The sequence below is a fragment of the Mytilus galloprovincialis genome, chromosome 4, assembly GCF_965363235.1.
Source record: "Mytilus galloprovincialis chromosome 4, xbMytGall1.hap1.1, whole genome shotgun sequence".
NCBI lineage: Eukaryota > Metazoa > Mollusca > Bivalvia > Mytilida > Mytilidae > Mytilus > Mytilus galloprovincialis.
The window spans coordinates 82,833,352-82,849,745 of record NC_134841.1 but is presented as its reverse complement, the minus strand read 5'-3'; the positions used below and the strand labels follow the sequence as shown (position 1 = coordinate 82,849,745).

Here is a 16,394-nt window from a genome sequence, read left to right as displayed (position 1 = left end):
AATGGTGGTTAGCTCAGGTGCTTATAAAGGGTCATGAACATCGCTCTACATGAATTAATTCAATTTCTTAGAATTATCTTCCATAAAAACATTGAGGTCATTACACTGAAAATATGAAAGAGTTGTACAATATAATTGTCTTAAAAACTGGCTTTGAAAGTTTTAAAGGAAGAGGATAAATCAAGATTATCAAGAACAACAAACAATTAAAAACAAAGGAAGACAATTTAACAGCTTCTTCTCCACTTAAAATACCTTTTCATATCATCACCATTCAATAACAAGAGGCTCTCAAGAGCCTGAATCACTCATCTGTAATTTTTTGCTTAAATCTTTTGTCAATGATTAATTTTGCTTTTCAATATACATGTATATATAATAATGAGAGGCTTAAAATTGCCATTCAAATCTTCTTTGTATCTGTCATATTTTCTCCAAAATAAAAAACAAGAGTGCACACACTGAAATGTCTCGCCTTCTTAAACTTATCATTAATATTATGTTGATAGTCCTAAATATAAAGCTTTATTACAACTGTCACATAAACTTAACATTAACCAAGAAAACTAAACACTGACCAATGAACCAAGAAAATGAGGTCAAGGTCAGTTGAACCATGCCAGTCATGTACAGCTAACAATTCTTCCATACAACAAATATAGTTGACCTATTGCTTATAGTTTAAGAAAAACAGACCAAAACACAAAAACTTAACACTGAGCAATGAACTGTGAAAATGAGGTCAAGGTCAAATAAAACCAGTGCAACTGACATATATATATCATAAAATATTTCCATACACCAAATATATTTGACCTATTGCATATAGTATTAGAAAATAAGAACAAAACTCAAAAACTTAACTTGGTCTATGAACCATGAAAATGAGGTCAAGGTCAGATGACACCTGCCCGCTAGACATGTACACCTTACAATCATTCCATACACCGAATGTACTAGACCTATTGCTTATAGTATCTGAGATATGGACTTGACCACCAAAACTTAACCTTGTTCACTGATCCATGAAATGAGGACAAGGGCAAGTGAAAACTGTCTGACGGGCATGAGGACCTTGCAAGGTACGCACATACCAAATATAGTTATCCTATTACTTATAATAAGAGAGAATTTAACATTACAAAAAATCTTAACTTTTTTTCTCAAGTAGTCACCGAACCATAAAAATGAGGTCACAGACATTGGACATGTGACTGACGGAAACTTTGTAACATGAGGCATCCATAAAGGAAGTATGAAGCATCAAGGTCTTCCACCTTCTAAAATATAAAGCTTTTAAGAAGTTAGCTAACGTCGCCGCAGGATCACTATCCCTATGACAAAAGTCGCAAGTGCAACAAAAATGCATTTTACCCCTATGTTCCATTGTAATCATAGTGGCTATATTTCTTGACTTAATAGGAAATATTTTTTTACTAGATACTGTGAAACTCATTTAGCCCAAGTTTGGCTGAGAATAATTCAGTAGTTGCTAACAAGAATATTTTTTAAAGTAAACAAACTACATGATCAAATTGTGGTTGTTTTTTTTTAAGGCAATAACTCATTAAGGGATAAATTAATAATTTTGATCATATGAACTTTTATTTCCTTTCCCTGAACATTTTTGCTGTTTACAGTTTATCTTTACCTTCAAAAATATTCAAGATAATAACCAAAAATGCAAAATTTCCTTAAAATTACCAATTTAGTGGCAGCAATCCAACAATGGTTTGTTTTGTTCCTCTGACAATTTCAGGGCCCATAGACCCTGACCTTTTGAACATTTGTACACAGCATCAGATTTACTCTACCCCCTTCAGATGACACTATAGACAACGTGATACCAATATATGACCTAAAATTTGCGGTTATATAAAAACATTTACTAGTAATAAACTAGAATTAAAAATCGGACAAGACTAACAAAGAATAGATGCAAAAATGTGGCAGGATTAAGCATATTTTGTAAGATCTCAACCATCTCCCTTTAATGACCTCTAGCCAATGAAGAAAAAAATAACATTAAAAGAAGTCTAAGTCCGATGTCAAAATAGGTTACAAAAGAAACTAAGCAAATGACAATGATACATAAATTATCAAGAATGTGTCCAAAGTACAAGGATGCCTCATCCTCACTATCATTTTCTATGTTAATTATATATAAGTGGACCGTGAAAATGGGGTAAAATCTCAAATTTTGGCATTAAATTTAGAAAGATCATATCATAAGGAACATGTGTACTAAGTTTTCAGTTGATTGGACTTCAACTTCATCAAAAACTACCTTGACAAATTTTAACCCAAAACTTTAACCTAAAGTAGGACAAACAGACGAACGAACGGATGGATAGACGCACAGACCAGAAAACATAATGCCCCTTTACTATTGTAGGTGGGCATAATTAATGAAAAATTTACTTTAAAAGGCCAATAACTTATGAAGTGGTCAACTGACAATTTTGATCATGTTGACTTATTTGTAGAGCTTACTTTGCTGAATGTTTTAATGTTTACAGTTTATCTTTATCTATTATAATATTCAAGATAAATAACTAAAAACTGCAAAATTTCCTTAAAATTAAAATTCAGAGGCAGCATCCCATTAAAGGGTAGTCTGAAGCGTCAGATCTGCTCTAAATGCTTGAGTTTCAGAAATATAAGCCAAACTTGTTTACTGTATGAAGTTTATCTTTATCTATTATAATATTCAAAATAATAGCCAAAAACTGCAAATTTTCCTTAAAATTTCCATTTCAGGGACTAACGTCTAATGTGTCTGAAAATTCCTGGCAAAAAGATCTTGACCTGATGAATATTATACTCTATCAGATTTGCTCTAAATGTTCTATTTTAGCCATGGTGGCCACCTAGGTTGATGTGTAGGACATCAGATACATTTTTTAAGCTAGATACCCTAAGGATGATTAAGGCCAAAGTTTTCTTTTATTTGGTCCAGTAGTTTCAGAGAAGAAGATTTTTGTAGAGTTAACAGATGACGACAGACACCAAGTGATGAGAAATGCTTGATTGGTCCTATTAAGCAGGGTAAGCTAAAAATGAAAGAAAATTAGTTTATAAATAAGTTCTTTTAGAGATGTTTCATCTATAACATTTACTATAACTACTTTAAGCGCCATTTTTTGTCTTTTTCAGTATCATTTAATGATATGCAATTAATTTGAAATTGTATAAATCTTAACAAGAGCCTGTATCGCTCACCTGACTTTTCTTGGGTTTTTGAAATTATATAAAAAAAAGATAAAATTTGGCTACAAAGTAACAACACTTGGCCAGCACCTTAAAAGGAAAGGAACAAACATGTTTGGTTTTATTCAGTTCAGTGGTTCTCTAAAAGAAGTCATTTGTATGCATTTCCAATAGGGTCCTATGTTAAACTAAGTCCCCTGCTGGCGGCCATCTTGGATTATGGATCGGCTACAAAGTAACAAAACTTGGTCAGCACCTCATAAGGAACATGTATGCCTTGTTTGGTTTCATTATTATATTACTCGCGTTTGAAGTACCCGTACTGATCACTGCTTAATTAACACTACTCACTTTTTGGACAAATCATCATGGAAATACCCGATGACTTGAGCGCTTTGTTAGCTGCCATGAAGTTGACTGGAAAAGAACCTGCCTGGAAGTTCTCGGCAAGTTCTGACCAGGTGTCAGTACAACTGACGTGGACCAAGACCAAGGCTAAGAAACCAGAGGCATCCTCTAGTAAATCCAAGCCGGCCCTGAAGAGCAAGCCACCCTCCACCAGGAGAAGAGACGCAAAGCGCTTTGACCAGTGGAAGGCAACAAAAACAGCCGTGATACCTGCTGAGCAAGTCCAACAAACTACCAACACACAAACAGAGGCAAGAGACAGCGTAGTTGGACACGTACTAACACCAACTAAGTACAAAGGGGAACCAGTTGGGGTTGTAGTCAATAGGGATATTGTCACCAGTCCCTTCAACCCCATCAAGGCCTACCACCGCCTTGTATATTACACCTCCACCAATGACAGAGGCAAGCGCAGTAGGATCGACTATGAAGATGGGTTTGACATCGACCACCCAGACCTACTGCGCACACCACCGCACACATCGCCCGTCTACAACGAACAATTCAAAGAGGCAATACAATCAGCCATACAAGCAGCACGTCCTGATACTCCGTACCAGCAAGACCAACGCAGTCGGAGTAAAATGAAGGCAAAAAGACCGACAGACTCCAGTCTATAGAATAGGTAGATACAGTCCGCGATATCCAGACAGGATAGTCGGACTCTAAACACCCACACATCATCATGTTTGGTTTCATTCCATTCAGTGGTTCTCTAGAAGAAGTTCAAAATGTAAAAAGTTAACGACGACGACAATGGATGACAACAACAGACGACGACAGAAGTCGGACGCCAAGTGATGAGAATAGCTCACTTGGCCTTTGGGCCAGGTGAGCTAATAAAAATCTTCAATATATACTAGTAAAAATATTTGTTTTCCCCCCCATTTTTATGATTTGCTTTTCTACTCCTGTTATTAAAAGATGATTGCATCAAATTTAATTCTTTAAAGTTTAAGTTTTCATTTTTTTTTAAATTTACAAAATATGATAATATGGAATACTTAAAATTACTAATTAATTTGACATAAACTCACTTTAAACACAGTAATTATTAAGAAATAATTAACTTCTTCAAAGTGATCATTTATCATATAAATTGATTTCAATTGAATTTAATCATTTGTCTCATTCATAAATAAAAAGAAAACAATCAGTGATTATTAATCATCATTGGCACAGATATCATAATCATTTTAATCACACACAAGCCACACTTGATTAGAGTGATATGAATCAGATTGTTTTCACAATCAATAGTGTTACAAATTTGTTATTATTAAACTTAGTGTTTAACTTTCAAAACTAAATAAAATCTAAAATTAACATAAATTTTAAGAATAAATGTTTTGCATTGATCTACATTTAATTCACACATATTAAGAGTTATTCTATAAGACAGCAAATTTATGTTGCTAAAATATCTACATAAAAATATCACTTCATTTAAAATAAAATGAAGATATTTTCATTTGATAGTTATGGTCATAATGCAAACAACACTAAATGTAAAATGTGCTATTCTAATTTTATATTATTTCTAATTCTAGTTCAATAAGCATACTCATAACATACTTCAAAATGATAATTGATTATCATTAATATTTTTTTAAAGACTAAATAATCATGTTAATCACGAATCTGATTCAATATCAATGATTCTGATTATTGGTGATTATTGGGAATTTCAAAGTGATTATTAATGATCATTGATAATTTTCATCTGTATTGAGCTTTAGTCACAAATGTGATTAATTAATGATAATTATAATTATTGTTAACTTCAAAGTGATTATCACTCATTATTAATCATTAATGATTTCTTTCACAGAAATGATCACCCCTAATCATGAACAAGCTCAATAATGGATTAATATCCAGATCAGCCAATGGGAAGACAGGATTTGCCACCCAAGCCAATTTTCAAAAATAGTATAAAAAGAAATCCAATATGGTCGAAAATTCAGTTCTCATTGAAAGACAAAAAAGCAATTATTAGCTAAGACAGAATAATCAATATGACAGAAATTTACCAGTCCTCACCAAAGTTTCCTGCAGCCATGAACATCACATCTACCTCTACACTTCATGATGTTATCAATGCTACCATACTGGATATTCAACCTCTAGATGACATGGCCATGACAGCACTCACAGCTAACCCAGATGCTTACTTAGATACTCTACTCAACAGCTTACTCAATGATCCACCTACTCAGCAAGCAGTGACCCGAGAACAGGCTCCAACTGAACCACCAACCTGTAGCAGTCCATGTCCAGACAGCAGACTCAGTGAGTCACTTACAAATCTACTGGGATCACCAACACCAACTACTCAACATGTTTCTGCTACAGAACTCCAGAAACTAATCAGATCTGATGTACAGACAAAATCTACGCCATATACTCAACTTCAAACTCAGTATTCTACCACGACCAACCTTCACAGTGTCAACAATTGAGAATCCCAACTGCAAAAGAGATTTCATCTACTTCAAAACTCTTTCCCTGTTCAGATTCAGCAGTTATCCAGCTTCTATCGGTACCAGTCAGCAATTATACAGACAAGTCATTTCCAGGCTCTTCAGCAGTACTCAAACTACCCATGTTACTTTGCCTCACTCAACAGTTACTATGACAACCAGCTCCATCACATCATTGATAAAGTAGAGGTAACATTATTGTATACTCTTTAAACAATTATTAATTCATTGAGATCTACTACCAATATTCAATGTATTTTTTCTTATTTAAAATTATTTTCCATGACCTATACTCTAGTTATAAATGAATTTCTGTTTAATGAACATTTATATATTTATAATGAATAAGATTTAAATTCAAGGTATTTACTGGTTTAAATTCAATAATATTTGAATGTTTTTAATTCTGTGATTTATTACTACATGTAGTTTTCATTTAACTTTATTTTAATTAACTTTGTTTCCTTTACAGTGTAGTTTAGCAGCTCTAGAGTATTCCAACAGGGTTAGTTCCAGTTATCAGGTAATCACTCCAGTACAACAACAACAACCAGTTTGCCGTTCCAGACCAGTGCTGTCCAAGAAATCAGTCAACATAATGGAGACCTGGTACTATGACAACCTACACCACCCATACCCAAACAACACCATCATCCAGTATATGGCTAAACAGACCAACCTCAAAGAAGAACAGATCAAGAAGTGGTTTGGTAACAAACGTAATCGCTGCAAGAATGCCCGTCCTTACAAGAAGAAACAGAAGAAGCTAACACCTTCCCTGGTGCAGAACATGTTGTGATTATCTACATGAACAATGATCAACTTGATTTGTGCTTAAACTGTGATATAAACAAAATAGTGCTTATTAATTATTTGTTATTTGTTATTTTGTGTTAAATTATTGCATATGAAATGATAGAATGTTAATATTACTTGAATAAAATCTTTAAAAAAAATATGGTCTAGTATAGTACAGTTTTTATTCTATAGTAGATGTCTCATCTTTAAAATGAACTAAATAATCTCCACAAAATCAGGATGCTATCACAACTAAATATTGCTGGCTTATCATAAGTTGCAATTTTTTACATTGGTATATAAAATAAGATGTTGTATGATTATCAATGAGACAACTATCCACCAGAGTTCAATTATGTGGAAACAAGCAATAATAGGTCACTATTCTACCTTCAACAACAAGAAAAACCCATACCACATATCTAGCTATAAAGACAAAAATATTTTTGTCATCTTTCAAGTCACACATTAGTATAAAAACTTGTGGACTCCATATCTAAAGTAACTCTGGCTTCCACTGCAAAACTTATGTATTATTACTGGTGTAAAATGCACTTTCTAGTCATTTCTAAAGTGTTGCTTCTGATAGATAGTCTCCCTTAATAAATCAGCTTTGAGTTAAATACCGGTAGCTTTCATAATATTTTGATATGTTAGAAACTTACATACAGATAATATTTAAAGGATATGACGTCATTGTTATATTACGCTGTGCTTTGACACACAAATAATCTTTGAAATCTCTTAGCTTTTGTCCCGCTCTTTCTCTGATCTGTGTGACCATTCTCTCCAGCTGTGGAGTCAGTGGACGTGGAAGTAAGTACAGGAATAGAAACAGATCCTTCATCTTCTTCAGCAGATAGGTTAGAGATCTTTCTATACTAAAATCAAATACAATATTTCATATTTTGTTTTTGTTAAAGAGGTATTAAAAGATACATAAGGTAGTATGCATTTTTTAATCATTTGTTGGGTATTGTTTTGATTCTCTGGTTACAGATTAATATGAACATAAATTTAAACCAAAGAAATACAAATTTATCCTGTATGCAGAACTTGTTATAACCACAAAATCAATTACACATGAAATGATAATTTTTAGTTGATACTGCTGAGGGAGTGCTCTCATATTTCTGCAACATGATCAGTAATTAACTTCTAATCAAACAGGTTCACTGGTCTAGGAATTAAAATCTGTTTTTCAAATGTTATAACCAAGTATCTTGAAAATAAGAATATAAGTTCTAATGTTAATACACATCTCAAAGGGAAGCTCTTCAATGTCTTAAGAAATTACATTTTCCTTCTCTTTTTTATGTAGTAATCTTCCAATTGGCATTGGTATAGCAATGCAATTTTTAGGTAAATAAGAACTACCTATGATCTCCATTATTTTTTATCTACATTATTTAGGACATATCACAAAAAATATCCACTTCTAGTATATTTTTTATTCAAACTAAATACCTTGGAGGGATTTCTTTATCCCTTGGTTGTTCTAAGTAATTCAAAAGAAGTGATTTGAAACTTGGATCATCCCATTTCTTTAAAATATCATTAAATATTGCTGGAACGTTTCCCTGAAAACAATGCTAGAAATAATATCATGCAGACAGATAAGGCATCTTGAAATCTCATGATTTATTACTTTCAAAATGTATTACCCTATTCTTTTATTACCAAAAATAATAGGCTTTTATGACGAGAATAATGAAGAAAGCAGTGCTTAATCTACAGGTGCTTAAGATATTGATCCCTATTTTCTTGGCTAAAATGTTTTGGCAACAATGTCTGAATGCTAATTCAGCTTATTTTTCTTTATTTAACAACTTCATGCTTTGACCAACTTAGGAAGCAGTTTAAATGTGCCATTCCCACTGTTATTGTGTAGTAGTGGTTTGGCATATGTATCCATGTGCAATTCTAATGCAACTTAAGTTACAAATATAATTATAGTAATCTGAATTCTGAGTTAAGTTTTGTAGAACATATCATTTGACAAAATAACATTTCCTACCTTTGCTCTTCTTAGAGGTACAGACATTTTGCTTATCAAGATGTTAACAGTGTCATACATATTCTGTCCCTGAGCCCAATAACCATGACTTGTTTTTCCTAACACAACTTGTTTCAGCAAAAATAAAACTTGGCAGAGGGTGTTTGCTAAACTGGCTCTTGGCATCTAAAAAAGAAATTAATGACTTTTCAATATTCCCATCTAAGTTTGAGTAAAACTAATTACTGCGATAATTTTTTAAATAATTCTTCATAGATCTATTACCATTTTTAAAGAGTGAATCAAAAAATGATTTAGCACTAATAAGGCACATAAGAAATAGTAAGAAATATTGACTGTTCTTTTTAATAACAAATCTCCTATATTTTTTTGTATACTTTCTAGTTAATTGATCAATTAATGTAAACATATTGAAGCTTACATTTTCTTGTTAAATACAGAAATCATCTGAATTTAGGTGATTGTTGATATATTCAGTCTGTCATAATTGTTTTTTGTTTATTTGCATAATATAAGGTGGTACCTAACACTACTCTGTAAAATCAGCTAAACGTTTTCATTACGTTGTGTTGTTAAGGGAATATTAAGCTTCTCAATTATCAAAATTAGTGTTTTCAAACTGCTATATAACCAGTGTAATTTTTCTAATAAATTGGTTGGTTCAATTTTTTTATAATTTTTATATTTTTGTCAAAAGGTCAAAGGAAATACTTTGTCAAAATTTTATGAAAATTAAAGGAGCCAAATTATTTTTAGTGAAGGTGTTGGGTACCACCATAAATCAATGAATGTCTAAGAACATCTGTATAAAAATAGCACTTTTATACATCATTGATATTAACTGATCTTAACTGTATGCCCACAAAATCTGTTTATTGAGGACATGATGGGAACTTTACCTCACTGATAAGAACAAGTGTGATACCAGAGAATACATACATACCCAAGACAAGAACTTTACCTGACTGAAAAGAACAATTGTGTTACAAACGAACACCAGTATACGAAGGACATGATGGAAATTTACCTCACTGACAAAAACAAATGTGATACCAGGGAACACATACATACCCAAGACAAGAACTTTACCTCACTGACAAGAACAAGTGTGATACCAGGGAACACTAGTATACCTAGAACATGATTGGAACTTTACCTCACTGACAAGAACAAGTGTGATACCAGGGAACACCTCTATACCCAGGACATGATGGGAACTTTACCTCACTGACAAGAACAAGTGTGATATCAGGAAACACAAGTTTTACCTCACTGACAAGAACAAGTGTGATATCAGGGAACACAAATTTTACCTCACTGACAAGAACAAGTGTGATACCAGGGAACACCTGTATACAATGGAGCTGATGAGGACAGTGGTTACAAAGCTCATTTTGTAGAAACACTATGTGAGACATATAGAATGGTATAGACTCTACTTCCTCTGGCACTGGTGGTGTTGCAGTTTTGGGTCCAACTTCAGGTGGTGTAGCTCTTGAATCATCTAAAATACAGAATAGCATTATTATAAATAAAAAAAAATTATTGAGATGAGGCCTCCTCAATTTATTGTCTGGACTCTAGAAACCAAAAATAAGTCAATTTTTCCCTTTATCAACGCAGACTCATATAAAATAACATAGATGAAATATAGACTGTAAATAATACTGCCACCTGTATTTATTTTGTTATAGATATTGAGTGCAATGTACATACAAGTAACTTTATCTCATTGATAACAATAAATAGTTCCTATATTACATAACTTAAGTTGGAGTTATTTCCCTTGTCTTTAATGATGGTGTGCAAACTTGTTCATCTTTTCATTGAGCTAACCAAATTAAAACATGTGGTAAAAGCGAGTCAAAAAAGAGATCCTTACACCGTGATGAATAATACAAGGCTTAAATGAATAAAGATTGTTCAGAAAACATTTCTAAATTCAAGCAGCCAGTATCTAACAAGTCAAATATGGTGCATAAATGGAGAAATTGGATTTGTGCATATTGACATCCAACATGGTGGTAAAGAAATAACTCACATAAGAAAAACCAAAACAATTTATTAGTGCATATCCAAGAATAATTGGCTTTTTTACATCTTATTTTACTACTTCTTACTTAAGGCTATATGGAGCATGCACAGGTTCAGACAGGGGCGAAAGTGTCACACCCAGTAACTTTGAATTAAATTACAGCCATTGTTTGGCCAAATTATGAGCCTCTTAACTCATAGTTCCCAGGAGTACCCCCTCTCATACATCATATCCTGAATAAGTGTCTTTGGTGATCTTTAACAAATTACATATATTTTATTTACAATTCAGGAAACTGCATGATAATTCTTGAATAAGTACTGTGAAGTGTGGATTCTAGGAAAACTTATAATCATTTTCTTTAAACTCATGGTTAGAAGTTTACAGTGCAAGATTTTATTGGTCCAAACTAGTGAAAGGATAAATTAAATTAGTTCAATCAATTTACAAAATGTAAAATGTACCATATCTTGGTTCAACCCAACTACGACTTCTAGCCCTACCACCTCCTACAATTTGTTTAGCAACATTCACACCAGGTACATTTTCACCTTCAAATGTCCTACTTCTTCTTCGACCAAACAAAGGCAGAGAGCTGGTTTTATGAAGAGCCTACAAAACAATCATTAGTATATTAAAAATTCTCAATAGAACTAGCCAATTATCTGTCCTTAAGCTGGTACCACTTATTTAATTACTATTTTTCCTTTGTGCTGCCAGACCCAATTTTTTCAATACACCATATCATTCATAGATTCATAGTTTAGAAAACTCAGTCACAGAAGACTGCATAGCAGGAGCATATTATACACAATATTAATTACAACATAGTTCATAATACAAACAGTATACATTTTTAAATTATACATCTTCAGAAATAAGTCTGTGTTTATTACAGTTTTAAATTAGACAAGCATCTTTTTCTACCTTTTGAATAAAAATTGACAGCTTAGACAGCACATTGATATCACAATATTTAAGCATGCCAAATACTTTTTTTTTCATTGGGATATTTTAAATAATATGGAGGTATAAACTTCCCCCTTAAATCCTTAACTTCACAATTGGTACATTTACATATATAGTGGTATACATCCCCAATACCAGCTTTACAAAGAGGACAAATTCTCTCATTTCATGGTACATTTCTCCATCTTCCTGTTTCAATGGGAAACTTTGTATTAAATACCCTTAATTTACATATATTTACTCTATGACCCCGCCTTAATTTTAAAAGATATGGTTCTAAACAAAACTCTTCTTTAAAGTGTAAATAAAATTCCCCCCTTGATGTGTTGTTTATATCAGAGAACCATTTTTGAATAAACTGGTCCTGGAGACACTGTCTTACATCAATTTTAATATAATTAAAATCAACTTGCTCCAGAATATTATATAGTTCACAAAAGCCACAGTCATTAAACACAAATTTTACATAGTTAAACCATTTGAAATTATAACCTTCATGCTCATGCATGTACCAAAGTAACTTATACAGTTTACCCAATAGTTTTTTTATCATTTGTTGCTAGCTTTTGCCAGAAACATACCATTTTTAACTTGATCTGCAGTTCAAGTGGAAATCTTCCAAGTTCCCCATACACCATAAAATTTGGCATAGATGATCGCACTCCCAAAATGCGCTTACAAAACTGCAGATGTAATTTTTCAGTATTATTTTTATTTTCAAACCCCCATATTTCCGAGGAATAGGTCAAAATAGGAACCACCAATGCATCAAATAATTTTAACTGTAAATCAATCGGAAGTGAGATATTATGTATCTTCTTGTAAAGAGCATAAAGTGCTTTTCGAGCTTGGTCTAACAATTTTTTTCGAGCTTGAAAGAAATTTCCGTTGTAATTAAACAGCAGACCAAGATAAACATATGAATCTTTAGTTTCAATAATTTCCTTACATAGTTTAAAAGTAACATTCTTATTAAACTTTCTCTTTGAAAAAATTACAATCTTTGTTTTTGATACATTAACAGTGAGTTTCCACTCAAAACAATATTGCTCAAAAACATCCAGAGCCTTTTGTAACCCTTCTGCCGACTCCGCAAAAATAATTGTGTCAACAGAAGAATAAATAACTTGATATACAAGTCAAGAATCTCTGTAAATTTAAGGCTGTTATAAGAACAAAACAGGAATATTGCTTAAGACTATTTTTGTGATATTACTTGCTGCATGATACAATGATGAATCTTATAATTTAATAATGAATATTTCAGTTTTCATATTATGTCATGGATTAAAGAATCATTAGACTTTTATTTATCTCAGTAAAATCCAACAATTCTTGTCTCTTTACTAAAGTATTTTTTGGAATAAAATGATGTTTGATTTAATAAAAAAATTCGTAAGGCTTCCACGGAACCCAGTGTCTCGCCTACTTTTGCTGTTAATCGCAGACTCAACAAAAATGAGGAAAAACATCAATAAAAATTTCCCTCTCGATACTGTCTTTTGATTGAAAGAAGCTTCCAAGTTTGGTAAAAAATCCAGGATAGTTTATGAATCTAATAAATGTTTTATAAACTTTAACTGCAGACTGTATGTAATGTTAACTGGAAGAAAAACTAAGTCCATTTATAAGTAAAATACGGAAAAACTGAATTTTTCTTTTACAAAATTTACTTCTGAATAATATCTTATGATCAGAAACAAGCTTTTGTCTAAGTTTGGTAGAAATCCAGGATAGTTTAAGAACATTATAAAAATTTCAAAAATTTTAACCACAGAGTGAATGTTTTGTTTCTGGCAAAAAAACTAAGTCCATTTATAAGTAAAATACGGAAAAGTGGAAATTTATTTTTACAAAATTTTCTTCTTGATACTATCTTATGATCATAAACAAGCTTCTGTCCAAGTTTGGTACAAATCAAGGATAGTTTATGAAAGTTATCAAAATTTTAAAAACTTTGACCACAGAGTGAATGTAATGTTTCCTCGCAGAAAAACTAAGTCCATTTATAAGTAAAATACGGAAAAGTGGAAATTCATTTTTACAGAATTTTCTTCTTGATACTATCTTTAATATGATCATAAACAAGCTTCTGTCCAAGTTTGGTACAAATCAAGGATAGTTTATGAAAATTATTAAAATTTTAAAAACTTTAACCACAGAGTGAATGTAATGTTTCCTCGCAGAAAAACTAAGTCCATTTATAAGTAAAATACGGAAAAAATGGAATTTTATTTTTACAAAATTTACTTCTGGATACTTTCTTATCATCATAAACAAGCTTCTGTCCAAGTTTGGAAGAAATTCAGTATAGTTTAAGAAAGTTATTAAAATTTCAAAAACTTTAACCACAGAGTGAATATTTGTGGATGCCACCGACGACAACGCCGACGACGACTGAATGTAGGATCGCTTAGTCTTGCTTTTTCCACTAAAGTCGAAGGCTCGACAATAAGCATAGAGATTTTTCTAAATTCATTGACATTTGTTACAAGTTATTCTTTCCCTCAATTTTCACGTGTTTGTGTATGTTTCTTTTATCTTATTTTGTTTTGTACATCAACATGACAGCACTCAGATGATATAATAAATGGATTTTATTCTTTATGACTGTAAGTCCTTACATCAATAAGACTTACTCTTGACAATAGTTTATAATAATTACAAATTCATCATGAATTTACCTCTGGAGTAGGAGTTCTAGTTGGTGTTTTTGATTCTATTGGTGAGGATCTTTTCTCATCTGTCAGTGATATTGACATTTCTGGAAAAGGATTATCTGAAATAGCAATAACATTGTAAATAGTTTAGTTTTGTCTTAGAATGAGTGTGTGTAAATAGACAACTAAATATAACTAGCTTTCGATTGACATATTTACTTTTGAGCACATTGTATTTGAATGTACATGTACTTGTCTGAATGACCCCAGATATAGCTCAGAATAACTTTCTTACCTCATGCCACAATCAATTTTTATGTATAAACTTACCAGTAAATGTTATAATTTGAGGGCAAAATTTTAAAGAAACTTCTGTGACTTTTAGTAATGGCAGACAAATGTGTGTACATGTATATAAAAATCATTCTTAACCAATGTTAGCATTTGAACAATCTTCAGTTCAGAGTGTACAAAAACAGTTGTGTCTAGTGTAAACAAATTTCGTGAAGTGAAAACAGAAAATAAACATTGGCATTCCAACATTTGTGTGAGAAACATTCCCAAAAACCTCAATTAGTTGATTAAGAACTGAAAGATTGTTGTCCTATGCTTTGGGTGTAAAGACCTGTTGCACAATCTGCATGTGGCAATTGTTTATTTGCATTGTCTACATTTTCATGCGATCCTCTTAACTAAAATTGAGAATGGAAATCAGATATAACAGCTGTTTTGATTGGATGCAGCCAGGTACAACTGTGACCAATGGAAATAATTACATAGTGGAGCTTAATTTGCCAAGGGTGTAGATGAGGGGACTGGATCCTGTTATAAAATTAAATTGAACTTACCTGAATCGGATCCTCTTTCTGGATTTGGTGATTCTAATGCACTAGCATACTGCAAATATAAGGGGCAACAAAATTGTTAAACTGTTTAAGTTATTTCATAATATATAAAAATAAAGATGTCCAAAAAAAAGCAATAATAACTATACAAAAAATAATGAGGAACTCATTTTTCTTCATATATTTTTTTACTTCTTACATTTATATAAGTGATAGTAACTGTGCTTGTATAATCATATGCATGTACGAAAATATTAAAACTGAACTTTACTCAAAAGTCGATACAAGCTTAAAAATGGCAGGCTTTTTAAAATCTATTTGAACATTTTTGACAGCCAAATTTATTGACAATATGAACAACAGACATACAAAATACTTTTAAATATGAACTATTATAATACAACCAACTTACACTGGCACTAATCAGTGAAAAGTGAATCACTGTGCTTATCATAGATCAAAAAGACATTTATGTCAAATTAGCCGAACAAAACAATTGTAGATTCTAACCTTTTCATCATCATCCTCAATATAATCTTGTGCACTGTCATATCTGTCAGAACCTGGACTGCTGGGCTGGTATTCCATCTTGGTGGATCCCTGCTCAGACTTTCTATAGGAGAAGGAGAACAAATCCTCCAGCTTCTCATTGGTAGGAAATAAGTGCTTTATCAGCAATATTATAGCTAGAGTATCAGATGGTCTAAGTTCAGGTACATTTCTTCTACAATCAGAAAATTTTGTTATCAGTGATTGTCTCAAGAACTATTGAAATAGAAATGAATTCAATTTGGCTATTTCTGAATTAAATGCATTCTGGGCAATTATTTCAAAGCATACACCAAAACATTGTGATTGGTTAAAAAAGACTTATATATATATAAGTCATCCTATTGTTAACGTCAATCAATTGTTTTATTTATATACAAGTCACATTACCTGAAGATCTGGGGAAGCAGTGAAAGTACT

At 32.1% G+C, this 16,394-nt stretch overlaps 2 protein-coding genes across 8 annotated transcripts in view; one reads left to right on the top strand and one right to left on the bottom strand.

Moving 5' to 3' along the window:
- LOC143073161 (BLOC-3 complex member HPS1-like) overlaps positions 1–16,394 on the bottom strand; it is a 43,255-nt gene that overhangs the window by 8,964 nt on the left and 17,897 nt on the right. For 6 of the 7 annotated variants that reach the window (XR_012977413.1, XM_076248494.1, XM_076248499.1 and 3 more), the window contains 8 exons: positions 15,936–16,149; positions 15,429–15,477; positions 14,605–14,699; positions 11,416–11,563; positions 10,230–10,420; positions 8,917–9,081; positions 8,367–8,479; positions 7,590–7,780 (listed from right to left, as the gene is read on the bottom strand). Coding sequence is in view for 6 of the 7 variants with exons in the window: in XM_076248494.1 (XP_076104609.1) it covers positions 7,590–7,780; positions 8,367–8,479; positions 8,917–9,081; positions 10,230–10,420; positions 11,416–11,563; positions 14,605–14,699; positions 15,429–15,477; positions 15,936–16,149 (1,166 nt within the window). In the remaining variant the exon portion in view is untranslated. The remainder of the gene's footprint in view (positions 1–7,589; positions 7,781–8,366; positions 8,480–8,916; positions 9,082–10,229; positions 10,421–11,415; positions 11,564–14,604; positions 14,700–15,428; positions 15,478–15,935; positions 16,150–16,394) is intronic. The other variant, XM_076248496.1, reaches the window with a different exon arrangement.
- LOC143073162 (uncharacterized) lies at positions 5,581–6,660 on the top strand. Its single transcript, XM_076248501.1, has 2 exons — positions 5,581–6,290; positions 6,574–6,660. Exon 1 carries the CDS (start codon positions 5,637–5,639, stop codon positions 6,078–6,080), a length of 444 nt encoding a protein of 147 aa, XP_076104616.1. The 5' UTR covers positions 5,581–5,636; the 3' UTR covers positions 6,081–6,290; positions 6,574–6,660.

Excerpts from the sequence above, each read along its gene's own strand:
- LOC143073162 (XM_076248501.1), top strand. The coding sequence starts at position 5,637 with ATGACAGAAATTTACCAGTCCTCACCAAAGTTTCCTGCAGCCATGAAC.